This window comes from Ciconia boyciana, chromosome 21 (genome assembly GCF_034638445.1).
Source record: "Ciconia boyciana chromosome 21, ASM3463844v1, whole genome shotgun sequence".
Taxonomy (NCBI): Eukaryota; Metazoa; Chordata; class Aves; order Ciconiiformes; family Ciconiidae; genus Ciconia; species Ciconia boyciana.
This window is the reverse complement of record NC_132954.1, coordinates 5799733-5815610: the sequence shown is the minus strand read 5'-3', so window position 1 is coordinate 5815610 and position 15878 is coordinate 5799733. Positions and strand designations below refer to the sequence as shown.

Genomic DNA, 15878 nt, shown 5'->3' with positions numbered 1-15878 from the left:
AACCAAAAAGGTAGAAACTTTGAAAAAAACAAACAAAGCAAGAGTTTGGTGTCAAAACAAAGAATAATATACAAAGACATCCTCACAGAAAGAGGAGATGGAACTTCACAGTCACTGCTGCCAGTCTCATGGTCAAAGTGGTTTATTATCTCATTGCCAACAGGGACTAAAAATTTGTTCAAGTACACTAGTGGGAAAAATCTGATAAATACTAGAAACACAATACCGATTTGCAAGTAATATATTTCTTTGATGGCAGCAAAGCAAAGCTGATTGGATTGTTATCTGTGAAGCCCAGAAAATAGCACCTTAGTATTTTTTAAATAAATTATACAAATCAAGGCAGTGGCATTCCACCGCCAAGGAAGAGGAACTGACCACGATCCAGGCCTCTAGAAACTCCCTCCTTGTTACCCCAAAACAATAACCCCATTCAAGCCCTGCCAGGTGGCATGGTGTCTAGTCTTGTCCAGGGCACAACAGAAAGTTTTGCAACAGATCTTTGCCAGTTCTTGGGAAAGTTCAGAGCTGTTGTTTGGTTTGGGGGGTTTGTTTGGGTTTTTTTTCCAAGGTAAGTTTACACGTTTTTAAACAGGTAATTTGAAAGAAAGAAAGAAAGAAAACGGTTCCTGTCTGCAGCACTGCTCCCTCTTCTCAAAGGTAGAACAGCCTTTCCCAACAGTTACAAGTCACCAGCAAATCCAAGCCGCGTCGTACCCAATGGTGATTAGTAATACAAGGGGCATGGGCAAACTTGTCCGAAGGCCTTTACAAATCAGATTAAAGAAGAGCGTTTGACATTAATGAGCTGCAATAAATCCATCAAGAGCCAGAGGGAAGACATTTTACTGCAAGAACTTTATTGCACTACGTTCAGTATTGTGCCTACTGGACATGGGTCACAATTACACTCCCCCCAGTTGTGTCTACACTGTATGACAGTCTGCACTTCTATTTTTCCTCAATTAAGGCTGCAGAGTCATTAGTACATTATAAATCAGAGTAAAACTAGGGGGAAGAATGCAAAGTTATACAGATAGCATGTAAAATTTTTTTTATTGTTCTTCAGAAGGGCTTGGGGTTTGGTTTTTAATCCAGCTCAACGCCTTCCCCTCCAATCTGACTTCCATCATTTGTCACATCAGCTTGAACTACCAGTATTTCATTTTATGAAAAACATCAATTTTAATTTGCAGAAACAGTTAGAACATTAGGCTCCTAGTTTGCGAGGGGAAGGTAAAGGCCAGAATTAGCTAATTTAGCATAATCTACCTTCCACACGGACTCCAACATTACCAGATATGTTATTTCCCTAATGTAGGCATTGACATCACAAACACTTTTGCGCCTCCTTTATCTATTAAAGAAATCAGAAACGTTACACATCTTAAAGGGAGGAAGGAACTCAGTACAACAATACAGCTTGAGTCAGGGTACAGAGCAAGTTTCGTGGAGCGCAATGTTTTCTAGCCATGGACCTCAAACAGGTGTCTTGGCATATCTGCAAAGTGAGGGGCTTGACTAGTACCATTATTTTTTTTGCTTAAACGTATAAATCCCTTCCAGGAATAGAATTCTGAAAGTCCATTACTTGTGTTCTCACAATGTTTGCGCAGTTAAGCTGCAGACTAAAACCAGAAGTCTAAAACAGGAAGAAATCCTGTGAAGGCAGTTCACATCGCCAGCAGCTGAGGTATTGGGAAAAGATGGTACCAGTCTCCACCTACTACAGGCACAGACCAACGAAAGCCTTTGGTGCGCCACAGCAAAAGATCACAGGAGAGCATGACCCTAAACCTGTATTCAAAGCCTTCAACGGCTGAATATTACAGACATAATGTCAAGTTGAAAGCATATGAGGTCACTACTGGGGCAGGGCACTACGATAACATGTGCTTGGTAGAAGTAGCCTGGCTGAAACTGCTTATTAGAGGCTGTAAAATGACTTGATTAATTCACTGACAACACCAATGGCCCTACAAAGAGAACGTGGTGCCAGTCCACACTCCAAAAATCAGCATATTTACGGTCTGCCAATGGTGAATACATGATAGGCATGTTGGTGTGTAACTAGAGATTCTCCCTCCAAAAGAGCCTAATAAAAAAATAACAAGGCAATCAGTGGTTAAACTGAACTGTATATGAGGGCTAGTCTGGGAAAATACCCATACTAGGCATTTATTCATGGACCACATTTCTGTGTGCATACCATCTTTACCTCATATACGATACGAATGAGACCCTCCCCCCAAATCCTGATTTACTGTGTTCAGCAAGGCAGAGAATCTGGACAGCAGCAAAAAGCCTTTTCTTCTTTATGACAGATAAATTAATTTTAAGACCTTGTCTGAATTGCCCCTTGCTCACCTAGGACACTTTTGAACATCAGTCTTCTGCTGGGATAGATTTTTCTATCTAGCAACAGAAAGACCATTAACATTTCAGCCAAATTCTTTGGAAAAAATAAGACCGACATACACACACACATAAAAGCACACACTCACACAGTTAAAAGCACTGTCTCCCACCAATCAGAAAAGGCCTTTAGCAGATTCACCAAAGATATTAGGCAGTGAGTCTTCTGTTAAAGCCCACCAGGAAGCTTTTTCACACCTGCAGACTCTGAACACCACGTAGACACACAACACAGACATCACCAAATCTCTAGAGTATGCCCAGGGTGGGCTTAAGGCTGTCAGACTGCTCCCATACAGCAACAAAGGCTCCTCCTCATGTCTCTCTGCCAGGTCCCAGCAAGGTTAAAAAAAAAAAGGCAACTCCATTTAAAAGAGTCCCATAGGAATTACTGTATCAGGCCCTAACTGTGGGGTACTTTCCTCAAATCAAGAAAATAGTTTCTGCACAAGCCAATGCTCTGCTGGTTTTCCTTAGACATAAAATTTACTTTATTTCTTTTCTTAAAAAGTTAAAAATACAGAAGGTTCAGAAACTGATTTTCTCCTTGCAGATGTTCAAACTGCAGCTTAAGGAGAAAACAATCCTTCACTGAAATGTTTCTCTTAATTTTTTTTTTATTTTTATTTTTTTCAATCATCACCACCATTAGGACAGAGGTTGAGGAGCACTGACTCCACCACTAATTTGATGACGTAGTTTGATTCCAGATTCACATTTCCAGGTGCCAAGAGTCCAGAAAACAGCCATGCTAACTTCTGCCTTCGTTTGAGATTTTTTTTTTCTTTATTGAACACAGCAGTGACCGTTGGCATCTTTGAAGCGTAATCGCATCTTAGGTCGGTATTTCTCAAGGTAAAGCAGCTGTTTGGAATTGAAAGCTCCCCTCCTTTTCCTAAAACAAAGAGAATGAAGGCTAATATCAATGGAAAAAGTACTGCTTCAATCACCATGCACATTCTAAAGCAGATTAGTCCTTGTTTCAAAGCTTTTCTGTATCTACAAAACAGCATTTTGGCTTGGTTCCATATCCACTGACATGTTGAGGAAGGATAAACATGGCCAGCCCCATGCAGTTCATCACCTACATGCCAATATTAAAATCAAAATCCAGTTAGCAAATTTCAGCATATTTTCTTGGATTGGGAGAGTTTATTTCCATCGCCAGCAGCAGTCACTGAACAACACCAAGGTCACCCTTTCCTTGCAGATGCATGTGCTGCTTATTATACTAGCCAGTAAATAAAGACCGTGACATTCAGATACAAATATGTAAGAGGTTCTCAGAAAAGAGCTTCTCAGCATAAAAGGTACCGTACCCAGGAAGAGAAAAAAGGAATTTAAGGAAGGAAAAATTCAGAAAAATCTGTTGACAGCAATACCGTTTACAAAGATAACTGAAGACCCTGGGAATCCATAAAAGGATGAGTTGCTTTTTTGGCAAAGCTCATTCAACATCATCTTACCTGCTGGGCTCCATTTCAAGATCTGATGTTATCACTAAACCAGCAGAGCTCTGCAGCCTCATCCTTTACCAGTTTTGTTATTTTCCAGACAGGTGGTTTCTGACATCTCCTGGGTGGATCACACACTCACCCACAACACCTGTAAGAGTGCTGGTGCTCACCTACTTGCTGTAGAAATTCTGCTTGAGGGCCCAACCTCACTAGAATGTTTTTGGGTTTGTTTTTGTTTTTTATTAGGACCAATTAGTCCATGTCCAATTCATCCATTATTTTTACAGCCCCAGCCTAGACATTTTTTTCTCCCCACGTTCTAAATCTTTGAGTCTTAGGTCAATGGCTTAATATGTAAATCCAGATTTTCACCTTTTAATCCTCATCTCTAAACAGAGGAAAGGGCACAAGCCTCAGCATTAATGTCAAAGTCATGCCCATTATTGTTGGGATATAGCTACTAGAAAACAAATCAGAAATCTAACAGGCTTTGCTGAAGAGGCATGCTGTTCAAATACAACATAGACTGAGATATTTCTTGAGAATGGGGAAGTTTAACTTACTGCCTTATAAACTGAACTGCATCTTCGTACTTCATTCCACATTCAATGAGAGCAAGTGCAACCAGTACAGGAGCCCTGAAGGAGAAATCAATATTTAAGGAAGATGTGGAAAAACAATATATTGAACCCCTCAAAATACATCAAATTAATCTATAAACAAATAGCTTAAGTATTTTCTCTTTAAGGATTATCTACAGAAAGACATTTGCCTGCTGACTACCTAATGTAAAATTTCTTTTAGTAGACAGCTCTGTTTCCAACGCACACAAAAATAAAAATCAATAGCTCCTTAATGTTTGGGGCATGAAACAATAATTCTAGATTTTTACTTTCTCATTTCACTGTAACCTAATTTTCTACTTCACTAAAACAAGCAGGTAATACTGCGTGCATGCACTTTGCTTCTTATGACACTGTAGATTTAGCTGGATGTGAGATAGATCTATGAAGCATTGAACAGATGACTTATATAGATTACTTTTTTTTTTTAATTAGATACTGGACATGGAACTGGGCATTCCAGGGACAATAGAGTAAAACTTTCTACTTTGGGGTCCACATTTTGCAAACGGGTTAAGTGTAAAAGAGCTGGCTTTTCAAACAAGCCGAAGTCACAGTAACACACTGACTTTCTCCTGGATTGATGTTCACCCCACTAAACACACCCAGTTGCAAAAGGCACCTCTGAGGGTAGAGTAGAAAAGGATTAAAAAGGTGCTAGTAACTGGACAACTGCTACTCATGGCTAAACAAAAACAGAGTTCAGGAGAAACAACTCTCACTATCACTGCCACGCTGCACCTGCATAAACAGAATTATCCACTTTCCAAAGGAAACAACTTGAAACCTCAAAAGTAACTTAAAAAAAAAAAGCTGTCTCTCTTTCTCTTTTTACTATAGTTGAAGTTCAATTCCCTACTACAGGTAGACAGTTTTCCAGATTAAAGCAAAATCTGTAAAGCTCTTGCTTTTTCCTCTGCCAGAAGTAGTCTGAGAACAACAGCAAAAAGGTCATTCTATGAGGAACAGATACACAGCACGAGTTTGTGTGACATACAGAAGATAGGAAGCTTCTGGTACCCTTTGGCCTGGTATTATGCAAGAAACAGGAGAGTTGAAAATCACTCGAGTTACACGTGGCCACCTTCCTAAAGATGTTCTCAGATAAAAATAGAGCAGAAATGGATAAACAAAGGTTAATTGCCTTGAGGTTTTGGCTCTTGTGTCTTTAAATATTGGCCGTTTCTCCCTCTACCTCTTCATTGCCCCCATCTCTTCTTCTCTAGAGGTGGAAATTTAAGAACTTGACGCATTTCAACTCTGTGCTTACTTGACTTCTTTAATCCACTTTTCTTGCCCGCTCATTCATATCCTTAAATATTAACAGTCCCATGGTTATTCTAAGAATACTAACACTTAAGCTCCATTTCCTCCTAGCCCATAGGATAAACATAACATTCAGAGATTACATTTGGGAATATGACTGTAGCATTTAGCTTTCCCAAATCAGTCTTTTTTATTTCATCTTGAAAGGAAGTTCTTCCCAAAGAAGGAAGTTATATTTTGAGTGGTAAGGAGAGAAACATCAGTCTGCATGTGAGCAAGAAATACAAGCGTAACTCTTCTTACCACTGAAGTGAAGCCACTTTAGACTAAGTAATTGAACCAGTTTTTCTAAATGCCTCTTTTTATTACCACATGCTTAATAGTATACCAGTTGAAAACAGGAGGAAATTAAAAAAACAACTGCACAGCCTTAGAATTTGTACTATACATGTATATTGCATTTGTCAAGAAGCACAAGAGATTGTATTGGTTTAGCAGAAAGACATATACTTTCAAATTAATAGCACCTCTAACTGCTCGTGTCGTTCATGATTGACAGAAATGCTCTGAACAATCTCTCCAAGTTTTCCCTCTCATCCTCGATCAAAGTTATGAAATTACTGAACACTTTTAAGCTGCAATAAGTCTCTCTTGCTTTAATGACACAAACTTGATGCTGCTGCTTTCAAGTGTTATTTGGGAGAAAACAGAGAAATTGGCATTTACTTAACACCTTCCATGACCTACCTTCCAAACAATAAACTAACTTTAAGTCCAATATAAAAACAAGACAGCAGAATACTAACCTTCCCAACCCTGCAACACAGTGAACAGCGACACAACATCCAGGCTCTTCACGGAATTTGGTTTTCAACAGGTTTAGCCAGTCGTCAACTATCTGATTCGGGGGTGGTGCTCCATCATCAAATGGCCAGTCCTTTGAAGGAAAAAAAGGACATTAGCTATACGGATTTCAATCCGTAATCAACAGCAAGGTACCCATAACTGGGAGAAGGAAAATATTCCGTTCAGCAAGAAGCGCATATTACACGAACAGTGCTGTGGGTATTTTTCTGGTTGCGCTGAAGTTTGCAAGTCAATATCATAATGCAACACTAAATGTTTAACAACCATTTAATTGCACTTTTCAATACAAATTTCAATAAAACTCTACACTAACTCCTTTGTAGTATAGAATTTTTAGAAAAATGGCTGCCCTTGAAATCTCATTTTATTAAAAATATGTAAAAATCAATAGACATTTCAAATAAACATTTGAGAGATGAGAACTCTGCAGACTTTTGCCTGTGGTTGTGTCAACCTTTTAAAATACTATTTGTACTGCAGACTCTGTACAGAGGAGAAGGTACTTCATAACAATTCAAGGGGATCAGCAGAGGAGAAGGTACTTCTTAACAATTCAAATGGATCAGCTTGTCCAGCTGCCATGCATCCAGTAAGCAAGACAGTTAAAATTACCTGGGTATTTTCAAGTCAAAAAAAACCACATTCACAAGCAAAAAAGAGTACTCAGACAAAGGCAAAGACAACAACTAATCAGCATTTACAATTACACTTCTGCCTATTAAAGGGGTAGCCAACATTTACCCTACCTAGGCCACATTTAGTATCATCAACATGGCTGTAAATCAAAATTACATGTGAGAAGCTTCCCATTTTCTCGAGGTCACAGCTCTCTCCTGGAACTTGTGCTAAGTGGAGTACTACACGTCCTGTATTTCGAGACCAAGCACAACATCGCATGCTTTATAATCTTCTCACACACTGGGAGTGCTGTAGAAAGAGCACTCCTAAATGCAAGGTAAAAAATAATACCTAGTAGTTATTTAGCACTTTTCATTAGACGACTGCAGTGCATTTTACAAGAGAGACTCATAGCCAGAGTTTCGTATTATTCAACCACCTCTCCAAATGGTAGGAAAATTGCTTTGAAAGGAGGCCTCTTCTTCCCTCATTGGCTAGAAACAAGTCTTTCATGTAGGATCTTGAAAACAGGTTAACATGAAGTAGTATTCTCTGAAGCCTGAAAGAAGCACGCAGAAACTCTGAACAAGTACAACCAAAGGTAAAAAGTCACCAGACTTTTCATTTTGAAATGCACTTATTGCTACCCTAACACTTCCTGAATAGCAAGTACAGCTTAGCACAGACCTCAGCCCAAGAGCACCTTATAAATGTGTTAGCACTTTAAAAAGCCACAAGGTAGAAATCTGCACCTCGGAACTACAAAACCAAAAAGCTTTTAAGTTACTGAAATAACTTTATATGCGATTAATTCAGAAAGATACACAAAGTTGGAAGAGTGCAGAGAACTTTTTTAAAGCAAATGGGAAATTAAAAAAATCTGGGACAACAAAGCAAAATAAAAGACTACAGAAACAAGATCCTAAAGTAAAACTTATTCTTTCTAATAAAAGGCTTTTATGAGATTTTCCACTCAATCACACAGTGCTAGCTATATTTTCGGCCTAGTGTCACCCACTGTCCCAGGAAGAGGTGTATGGGCTGCCAAGAGAAGAGGCATTACCCATTGCAAGATGCTTTCATTTGAAACTGCCTTGCAAAGAACAGGATTTACATGTCAGTTCTGTGTCCAAGTTTTGGATTAAATTAAATCCTTTCCTTCAGACCAAATACAGGAGGTTACTACATTGCTTTAGCTTACATGTTAACCATCATGTCCACACAACTCTTGCGCTGGCCTGAATTAATGACAATCGTCATCTTCCCAGGAATGGTACACCACTAAATTAGCACTGATAAAACACTGCTGCATGGGACACTGCCCAGAATGAGGAACGAGAATAATTCTGGGACTAGAGGAGTAATTGCAGCAAAGTTGTGCAGTTATTTTCCTGATTATGAGTTCTGCCAGCATCACCTCCGAATTCCTCTCAGACAGGACAGAAAACAAATTGCTAAGCTCCACAACCAAAACAGTCATTAATAACCAGGATGATGCACGGAGATTGCACAAACAGAAAATATAGCTCTTTTGTGCCACCCTGCACTAGGTGGGAAGGATGATAGGCAAGAAAGGGTTATTCTTATTTACCCTTTATCTGGAGCAGCCTTACTCAGCAGAACAGCTCTGGGTTTGTCAGTCAGCAAGGACTGCAGGATTGGCAATGCAGAACTGAGATGACCAAGAAGCAGTAACAGGACCTTAAAGTGACAAAGACCCCTTTCTTCAAAACCCGTGTGCAACTCGCACCGAAGTTACAGCAGCAAAACACTCCCAGAATTGCCTGCGTCTGCATAGGATGGGACCGCAGCCACCAGCGTGGAACTTTCCCACCTTCAATACCAGAGCCCTTGGCGATGCAGTAAATATCAGATGGCAATGAAGTCACATCTCTAACACGGGCACCCCTGACTGCCTGCCAGCGTTCGGGTGGTGGCCGTTCCAGAGGGTACAGAGTGTAAAGAAAGTCTGATCCAGGGATGAACAGTAAATGAAGGACCAATAGAGGTAGAACAATGAAACATGTCTCAGATGCTGAAGATGAACAAAACTATCGCAGCCTCCTTGGTTGCCAGCCAGTGCAAAAATACTTCCAGAAAAAAAACCTACCAGTTTTTCCAATGTAGCATTTCTATGTTACAAGACCTTACACACGAACGTAACTGTAAGAACGGCAGAAGCCCACAGTAACTAAATCCATCCCCGCCTCCTGTCTCCTGGATTTAATCTCTGTTGATAAACATGCGCATGCAATAGTACTACTTCAAACATGGAACATCTAATTCTCTACTTTCTTCTCACTATGCCATCTGCCAAAGCAACTCTCTAGCTGCCACATTCTACCCATCTTGCCAGTACCTGATCCTGTATCACAGCACGAGCGCAGGCTTTGCTAAAATGCTTTCATTTTCAGGGGTTTCACTACGCTTTTGACCTCAACAGTTTTAAAATAGGCACTAATCTCTCTCAGGCTGTGTTTTTAATCTTACTGTTATTTTTGCAAGCAAATATTAGCTTTAAATAGTGACGTGTTATTTTCTCAGCCAGATGGTAATTCAATACCATTTCTGAACAGCAACAGGACTCTGCTTTGAAAAAGCATGCATTCATAGGAAGGAAAAGCTACACAGGAGGTGGTCATGTCGGTGACTAGTCAAACTTATCTCAAATAGCAAAACACTATTGCAATACAGTAAATTACTCAGACAACCTCATGACTGGGATCATCAGGATCAGTGATGACATTAGCAGCAAACGGTCCCTGTCTCACCTCCTCCTTTCTGTTACCCTTAACAGATGCCTGGTGGATTTATGCTCTCTCCTGTTTTGCCTTCTGCAGCAGTAGAATACCAAGAAGAACTGGTACCAAATGCAGAGGCTTGTTAACCGAGGCAAACGTGTACAGGCACAAGACTCTCGCACGTGTTACTCAAAGTGAAAGGCTCTCCAACAGAACTGTGCTTAGCAGAGCTAGCGGAAACAGCGTTTCCAGTTTTTAGATAAGCTTCCTCAAAAAACTGCTTTCAGTTCAAACCTAGCCAACACCAAGTTTTTAAAGTTTCTTGAGAACCAAAATACCCGAACTATTTCAGAAGTACAGGCTCCAGAGCACAGAGCACTCCCCAGCTCCTGCAGCTGCCCCACAGGCCCCAGCCATGGACCAGAGAAGGTGGATTTCGCTCACAGCTGCAGGAGCCAAGATCAGCTGGCCTCTCAAGGCAGCCACCCTGGCAGAGCTGGACACCTGCAAAACTCTCCTAAGTCTTCTGGGAAGAACTCAGATCTGTGCTCTGACACAGGAACACAGAAATAGTCTAAGCCCCAGCTTAAATCAGGGCTCTGAGGGCTTGCACACCAGAAGTTTAACCCTTCCAGTCTCTGGCAACCTTAGCAGTATCGCAGCTAGAGGTTTCACAGCAGCATTCCTGAAAATTCTGTGATGCTCAAGCCTAAGACAGCTCTAAAGTGAACAAAAATCCTATTCCACAGTGCAGCCCTAGGAGCACTGGTAGCCCTGTAGTGACTGATTTTTCCAACAACACTGAGGCACACATGGCTGCCTGGAACTGGAGTAAACGCTTACTAGGGCCAGGAGCCAAGAAACCTGACTGACCTGTACGTGGAGTTTTCACAAATATGCCAGGATACAAGTTTTTCTCCTAATGGAAAACTGCAGAAGTTTTCCTCCAACTGAGCCATGAAAATCAAGAGGCAATAGAAGACTGACTACCTGCAACAAGAAGGTAAGATGCAATTTATGGCCTCACAACAGAGTATTACTCACTCCAGTAAAATAAACTGATTATATCTGACACACTATAATAATTCATAAGTATTGCCTGGAAAAATACCGCCTGCAAGCTTAGTATGAGCACACACCTATTAAAAAAACCTCCCCTAAAACACCAAGCAATACTAGGCGATATAGTCAGACGGTCATTGCATAATGTTAACTCTGAGTAGCAGTTAAGGAATTCCACCTGCTGAACAGGGAAGCCACCAGCAGCCAGGCTCCATTTCGAGGTGAGCAGTGATGAGGCTATCGATCAAGATCCTGCTACAGCCAGTCCACGGAAGCCCACATCAACGTGTCAGCTATAGTCTCAAAAGGTGGCACTTTCTGAAGAGAGAGGGGAGTTTTATCTGCATCCTGAGAAGGTCAACAGTAAAGCCAAGAAGTGCAGTAGCTAGAGAAATGGACCAAACCGAGTTCTATGAACCACAAGGCTGAACACTGGATTAGTATCAACCTAGTCACTAAAAGGCAACCAAAATATCTCAACAAATCCAGAAATCCAGGAAGAGACATTTCTAAGCACTCAGGCGATAGTAATGAGTCAGCAAGTACCTTTCACAAAAGTACAGCGAGTTTCTCAAAACCAGCTTTAGCTGGTGCAGGGGATCACGTTGCTTTTGGCCAATCTGAAACAGTCATAAGCTCCTGCCCAAAGCATGAAGGCCATCCCCACCACTTCCAGACAAGTGATTTTTCATTTTTAGACATTTTTAAAGGCAACTCACTAGAACCTGGATTCCTTCTTTTTCGATAGGAGCTTGATCATAAGTGGCATCACAAACTCGCACCAAGGTTGTCACTCCGTACTTCTTCAGCTCCTTTAAGAAAAAGGAAAACATGTGAGCACACTGACAGAGTGAAGAATTAAAGAACTTTCTCTTCCAGCTACAAAACTAAACATTTGACACAGAGTCAGCGGTACTGTGCCTGTTGCAGAGCTCCAAGGTGACTACACAATGAAGGAGCAAGGGCCAACTCAAAGCGGGGTTTATGGCCTATGTTAGGACAAGGGTTTTAAGTGACAGGAATAAGTATGAAACACCTCTGAATTCTTCTTCTCTAGGGAAATGCCAAGGTGGAAAAAAGGTGCATATATAAGAGCTAAATTAAAATAGCTGCTTATATTTTCCATGCAGCTTCTTCTTCTTCTCTTTAAATAGAAGCCTGGAACTGTTTGCTTCAGCCAGTGTTGACATTTTGAGGCAGGGAGGAACAGAACACACACACCACCATACTCCAGCTTCCTTGTAATGCACTATAAGTAGCACATTGTGCTAGACAAATAATCAGAAGATCAAACAAAAGCTGTTCCAGTTCACTTTGAAGGTTCATACAGCAAGCAGAATTTCCTCTCAGGTTTGGAATGAATCACTGTAACTTCTAACAATTAGCAGTAATATCTATTCTGGAGTCAAGACTCCTGAAAGAGGAAGACAATCCACAATAATGGGGAAAAAAAATACATATATATAAGACTAAAAGAATGTGGCTTTCAGACAAAATTAACCACTAATATCTGAGCAGACTTATGGTGAAGAGCACGCTGCTAAATGATGGAATTCTGTTAATAGCACAGTCAGACATCAGGATCAGATGACAGGATCTCTTTGGAATGAAAAAGACCTGCATACACAAGATAAAAGTCCTCTAGATACAAGACATAAGGGCACAAAGATACAGCAGGTTTGGAGCAAACTAGAATGCAGAAATATACTGTACTGCTGCTTCTCTGACAATACCATCTGTTACTTTTTCAGAAAACTGAATATGAAATTTTGCCGTATTTAAGATCTTATTGTGTCAGTAATGGTCTGATCCACTGCCCGTCGTAATTGACTCTTCCCACAGTTCGACCCAGGCAGATGTCATTTTTCATGAATAAATTCTGGCTCCTGAAATCTCTGACAATTCTGGGATTGGCAGGGCAGTTTGGGAACACATCCTGTAACCTAAACCAGCAGTTTTAAGTATTGCACTTAATCCCACTCTAAGGGAGAAGAAAGGTCAGAAACCAGTTACAATTCTGTTAACTACTTCTTTAAAAGCCAAAAGATGAGCAATAGATCGATGCATTAGAAGCACTGCATTATTTAATGAAAAATAATGTTTAGAATTGCAGAACACGCAGTTCTTCAGAAACCAGGACAGGAACGATGGCAATGGTGTGTGTTTGTATTCTAAAATGGAAGCTCATCCAGCCTCTTGCAATTAAAGAAACATGGGACTTTGGAAAAAGTAATCGGTGGATTCTCTTGTCATACTGTCAAGAGAATATGAACAATATATTAAAGATAAAAACGCTTTAAGTTTCAAGTAACATGTAACATATAGCCAAAGCATTGAGCAACAGGTGTGAAGAATGACTGTTCAGTACTTCTACAGAAACTATGAGCATATAAGGAAAGACGGATGATACTTTGACTGCCTTACCTCTATGAACTTGCTGAGGGTTGCATTGGTTGGGTTGTGAGTGATCAGGAAACGCATATTCTCATAAGTAATTTCCACGGGGGCTGGACGGTTCATAATGGCAAACAAAACGTGTAAGGGGCCAAAAAAATAAAATAAAAAAAAAAAATCAATAACCTTGGAAACGTTTCACAGCAGAAAACATTAAAAAGACCACTAAAATGCCTGGGATTGATCAGAGCTTGCTTTGACGTGTTTGTTCCTTAAAGAATTCGCTTCTAGAAAAGCAAGTTTGCTTCAGAATCCACTTGAATTCAACTTCGGCCTCAATTACTGCAGGTGGTATCCTTCAGACTCCAAAAACTCTGACTACATGCAAGACTAGGCAGCCTGTTCTACATTTAGGCACTGGTGAGGCAAAAAAGTAAGGGCAGATTTTCTCTCCACTTTGTCTTCTTGATGCTTAGTTTTGCTAAAGTCAGTAAAAGGAATATGCTTCCAATGTGCAGAAGATATCCCATATATTTGAGTGTGCTCACTGTGACTGGAGTCTTCAAGGCAAAGTAATTATGGCACGTAGAACCCCCTGCACTCAGCTCACTTGTCAGCCAGGATGCTGTGCTGGGCCTGGCAGAAGTCTGCCCTCACACTCAGAATCGCCATAAATGTGCGACGTATATTCCAACAGAACACCTACAGAGGAAAAAAAAAATCATGTAAGAGGAATTGTTGCTTCTACTTCCAGAAACACCAAGTAGTGAACCCTCCCAGAGAAACTCAAATTAGACTAGGTAAAGCTACGTTTAAAAAACAAACAAAAAATCAGTCTTTAGTGGAGTCCTGATAGTTGTAATCCCAGATATTCTTTCGGCATCGAGTATGCTCTAGCCCAGAGACGCGGGACTTCTTGTAAGTGCTGTTCCTGGCAGCCAGGCACCGGAACCGAGAACAAGGAAATCTTTCTGTGCTCTCCACGGCCCCTCCCTCCCAACCAGGTGCCCTAAAAGAGGAGAAAGTAGCACAAAGCCAAGTACACGCTTGAAAGTGTCTGTTGGTACTGTCATACCTGTTTGGCTTAAGCCCAAATATGTAACAAATGTTGTTGGTATGGCTTAATTTTCTGAACAAAATAAGCAGTACAAGCAGAAACAAGAGTATAACTGCCATATATTTGAGCTTTTGCTAGCAGATTAATTTCACCAACATTGTATCACCAAACTACCACCAGTAGTAGGGAGATACCCTCCAGAAATCAGTTATTTCAAAAGCAACCAAATGGTCATTTAGCAGTAATAACTTTTAGTTATTCTCAGTCTTATCTGTGTTTATAGACCAGGGCATTAAGACAGCAGCAGCTTCCTAACACACAGGATTCAAAATATGTTTTAGCAACAACAATAAAAGATGGAAAAATGTAATTCTACCGTGAAGTTTAGGGGGATGAAAATGGAGCTAACCTAAACCAGCTCAACTCATTTAAGGCTGAAATACTAAATAAGCAACGTGGCTTTTCACTGCGTTTAAAAAGCATGAAGCCAAAGAATCACTACTGACACTTCTTTTTTAAGGAAAAAGTTTTAAATCAGTTGAATAAAATCCAAACTAGCAGCCAGAAGTCACAAACCTGCAACTCAAGCAGAAAGGTCAACGTGGCACACTCAAGTGAATACAATTAGGGAAAAATGCACATGCATGGAAGTTCACACCCCAAACTTCTGGTGCGCTCAACATTTTAATGAGATCCTCACTTTAAAATAGTCAAATTAAGCACTACAAAATTACCTTTTTCACTGACATGAAGTCAAAAATCACCCGAAGAACAGCAATTATTTCCTTCAAGAACAGCTTTCAATGCCAAAAAAATACATTAATTAGGTTGCCAGAGGCAAGAACAAAGATGTTTTCAATAACCTCCCCCGACCTTAATGCAGTTCTTACTCTGAGTGACTGAAATACAAATTTCAGAAATGAATCCTGGAATATTTTATCAGTGTAATGACTACAGGATTAGGTCTCACCCCAGATGGAAGAGTCCCATCTAAACACATCATACACAAGTCCTTACACTTGTCAATGCTTGCACATTTGTCACAACTCTCTCACATATATATTACCGAATCTCAAAACAAAGGCTTTGTTAAAATGTATTACAGTCTGCTATAGCTATGATGTACCAAGAGCAGAATGACTGAAATTACAGCATCCACATGTGTCCAACACCTGTAAAACTTGATGCAAGAAAGTCTTTTTTCAGGCAAATACTGGCCTGGTTTTCCCCTAATTTGAACATACACTCCAGTCATCTGACACATCCTGGAGAGTGCCCTGCAGACTTACACTGCTGCAACAGTTTCAAAACTAACTTTTTAGGACCTAACAAGGTCATTTAAATAAAAACAGTGGTCAACAGATCTTGGCATAGGAGA

The 15878-nt window shown here is 40.4% G+C and overlaps 1 protein-coding gene across 4 annotated transcripts in view; it reads right to left on the bottom strand.

Moving 5' to 3' along the window:
- Positions 1-839: 839 nt before the first annotated feature.
- The window catches only part of PTP4A2 (protein tyrosine phosphatase 4A2), a 27116-nt gene continuing 12077 nt past the window's right edge, over positions 840-15878 (bottom strand). For 2 of the 4 annotated variants that reach the window (XM_072885228.1, XM_072885226.1), the window contains exons 2-6: positions 13474-14145; positions 11769-11861; positions 6568-6698; positions 4436-4510; positions 840-3310 (exon numbers count right to left, since the gene is read on the bottom strand). In XM_072885228.1, coding sequence (XP_072741329.1) covers positions 3202-3310; positions 4436-4510; positions 6568-6698; positions 11769-11861; positions 13474-13569 — 504 coding nt within the window. In that variant the 5' untranslated portion in view covers positions 13570-14145 and the 3' untranslated portion in view covers positions 840-3201. The remainder of the gene's footprint in view (positions 3311-4435; positions 4511-6567; positions 6699-11768; positions 11862-13473; positions 14146-15878) is intronic. The other 2 variants (XM_072885229.1, XM_072885230.1) reach the window with 2 other exon arrangements.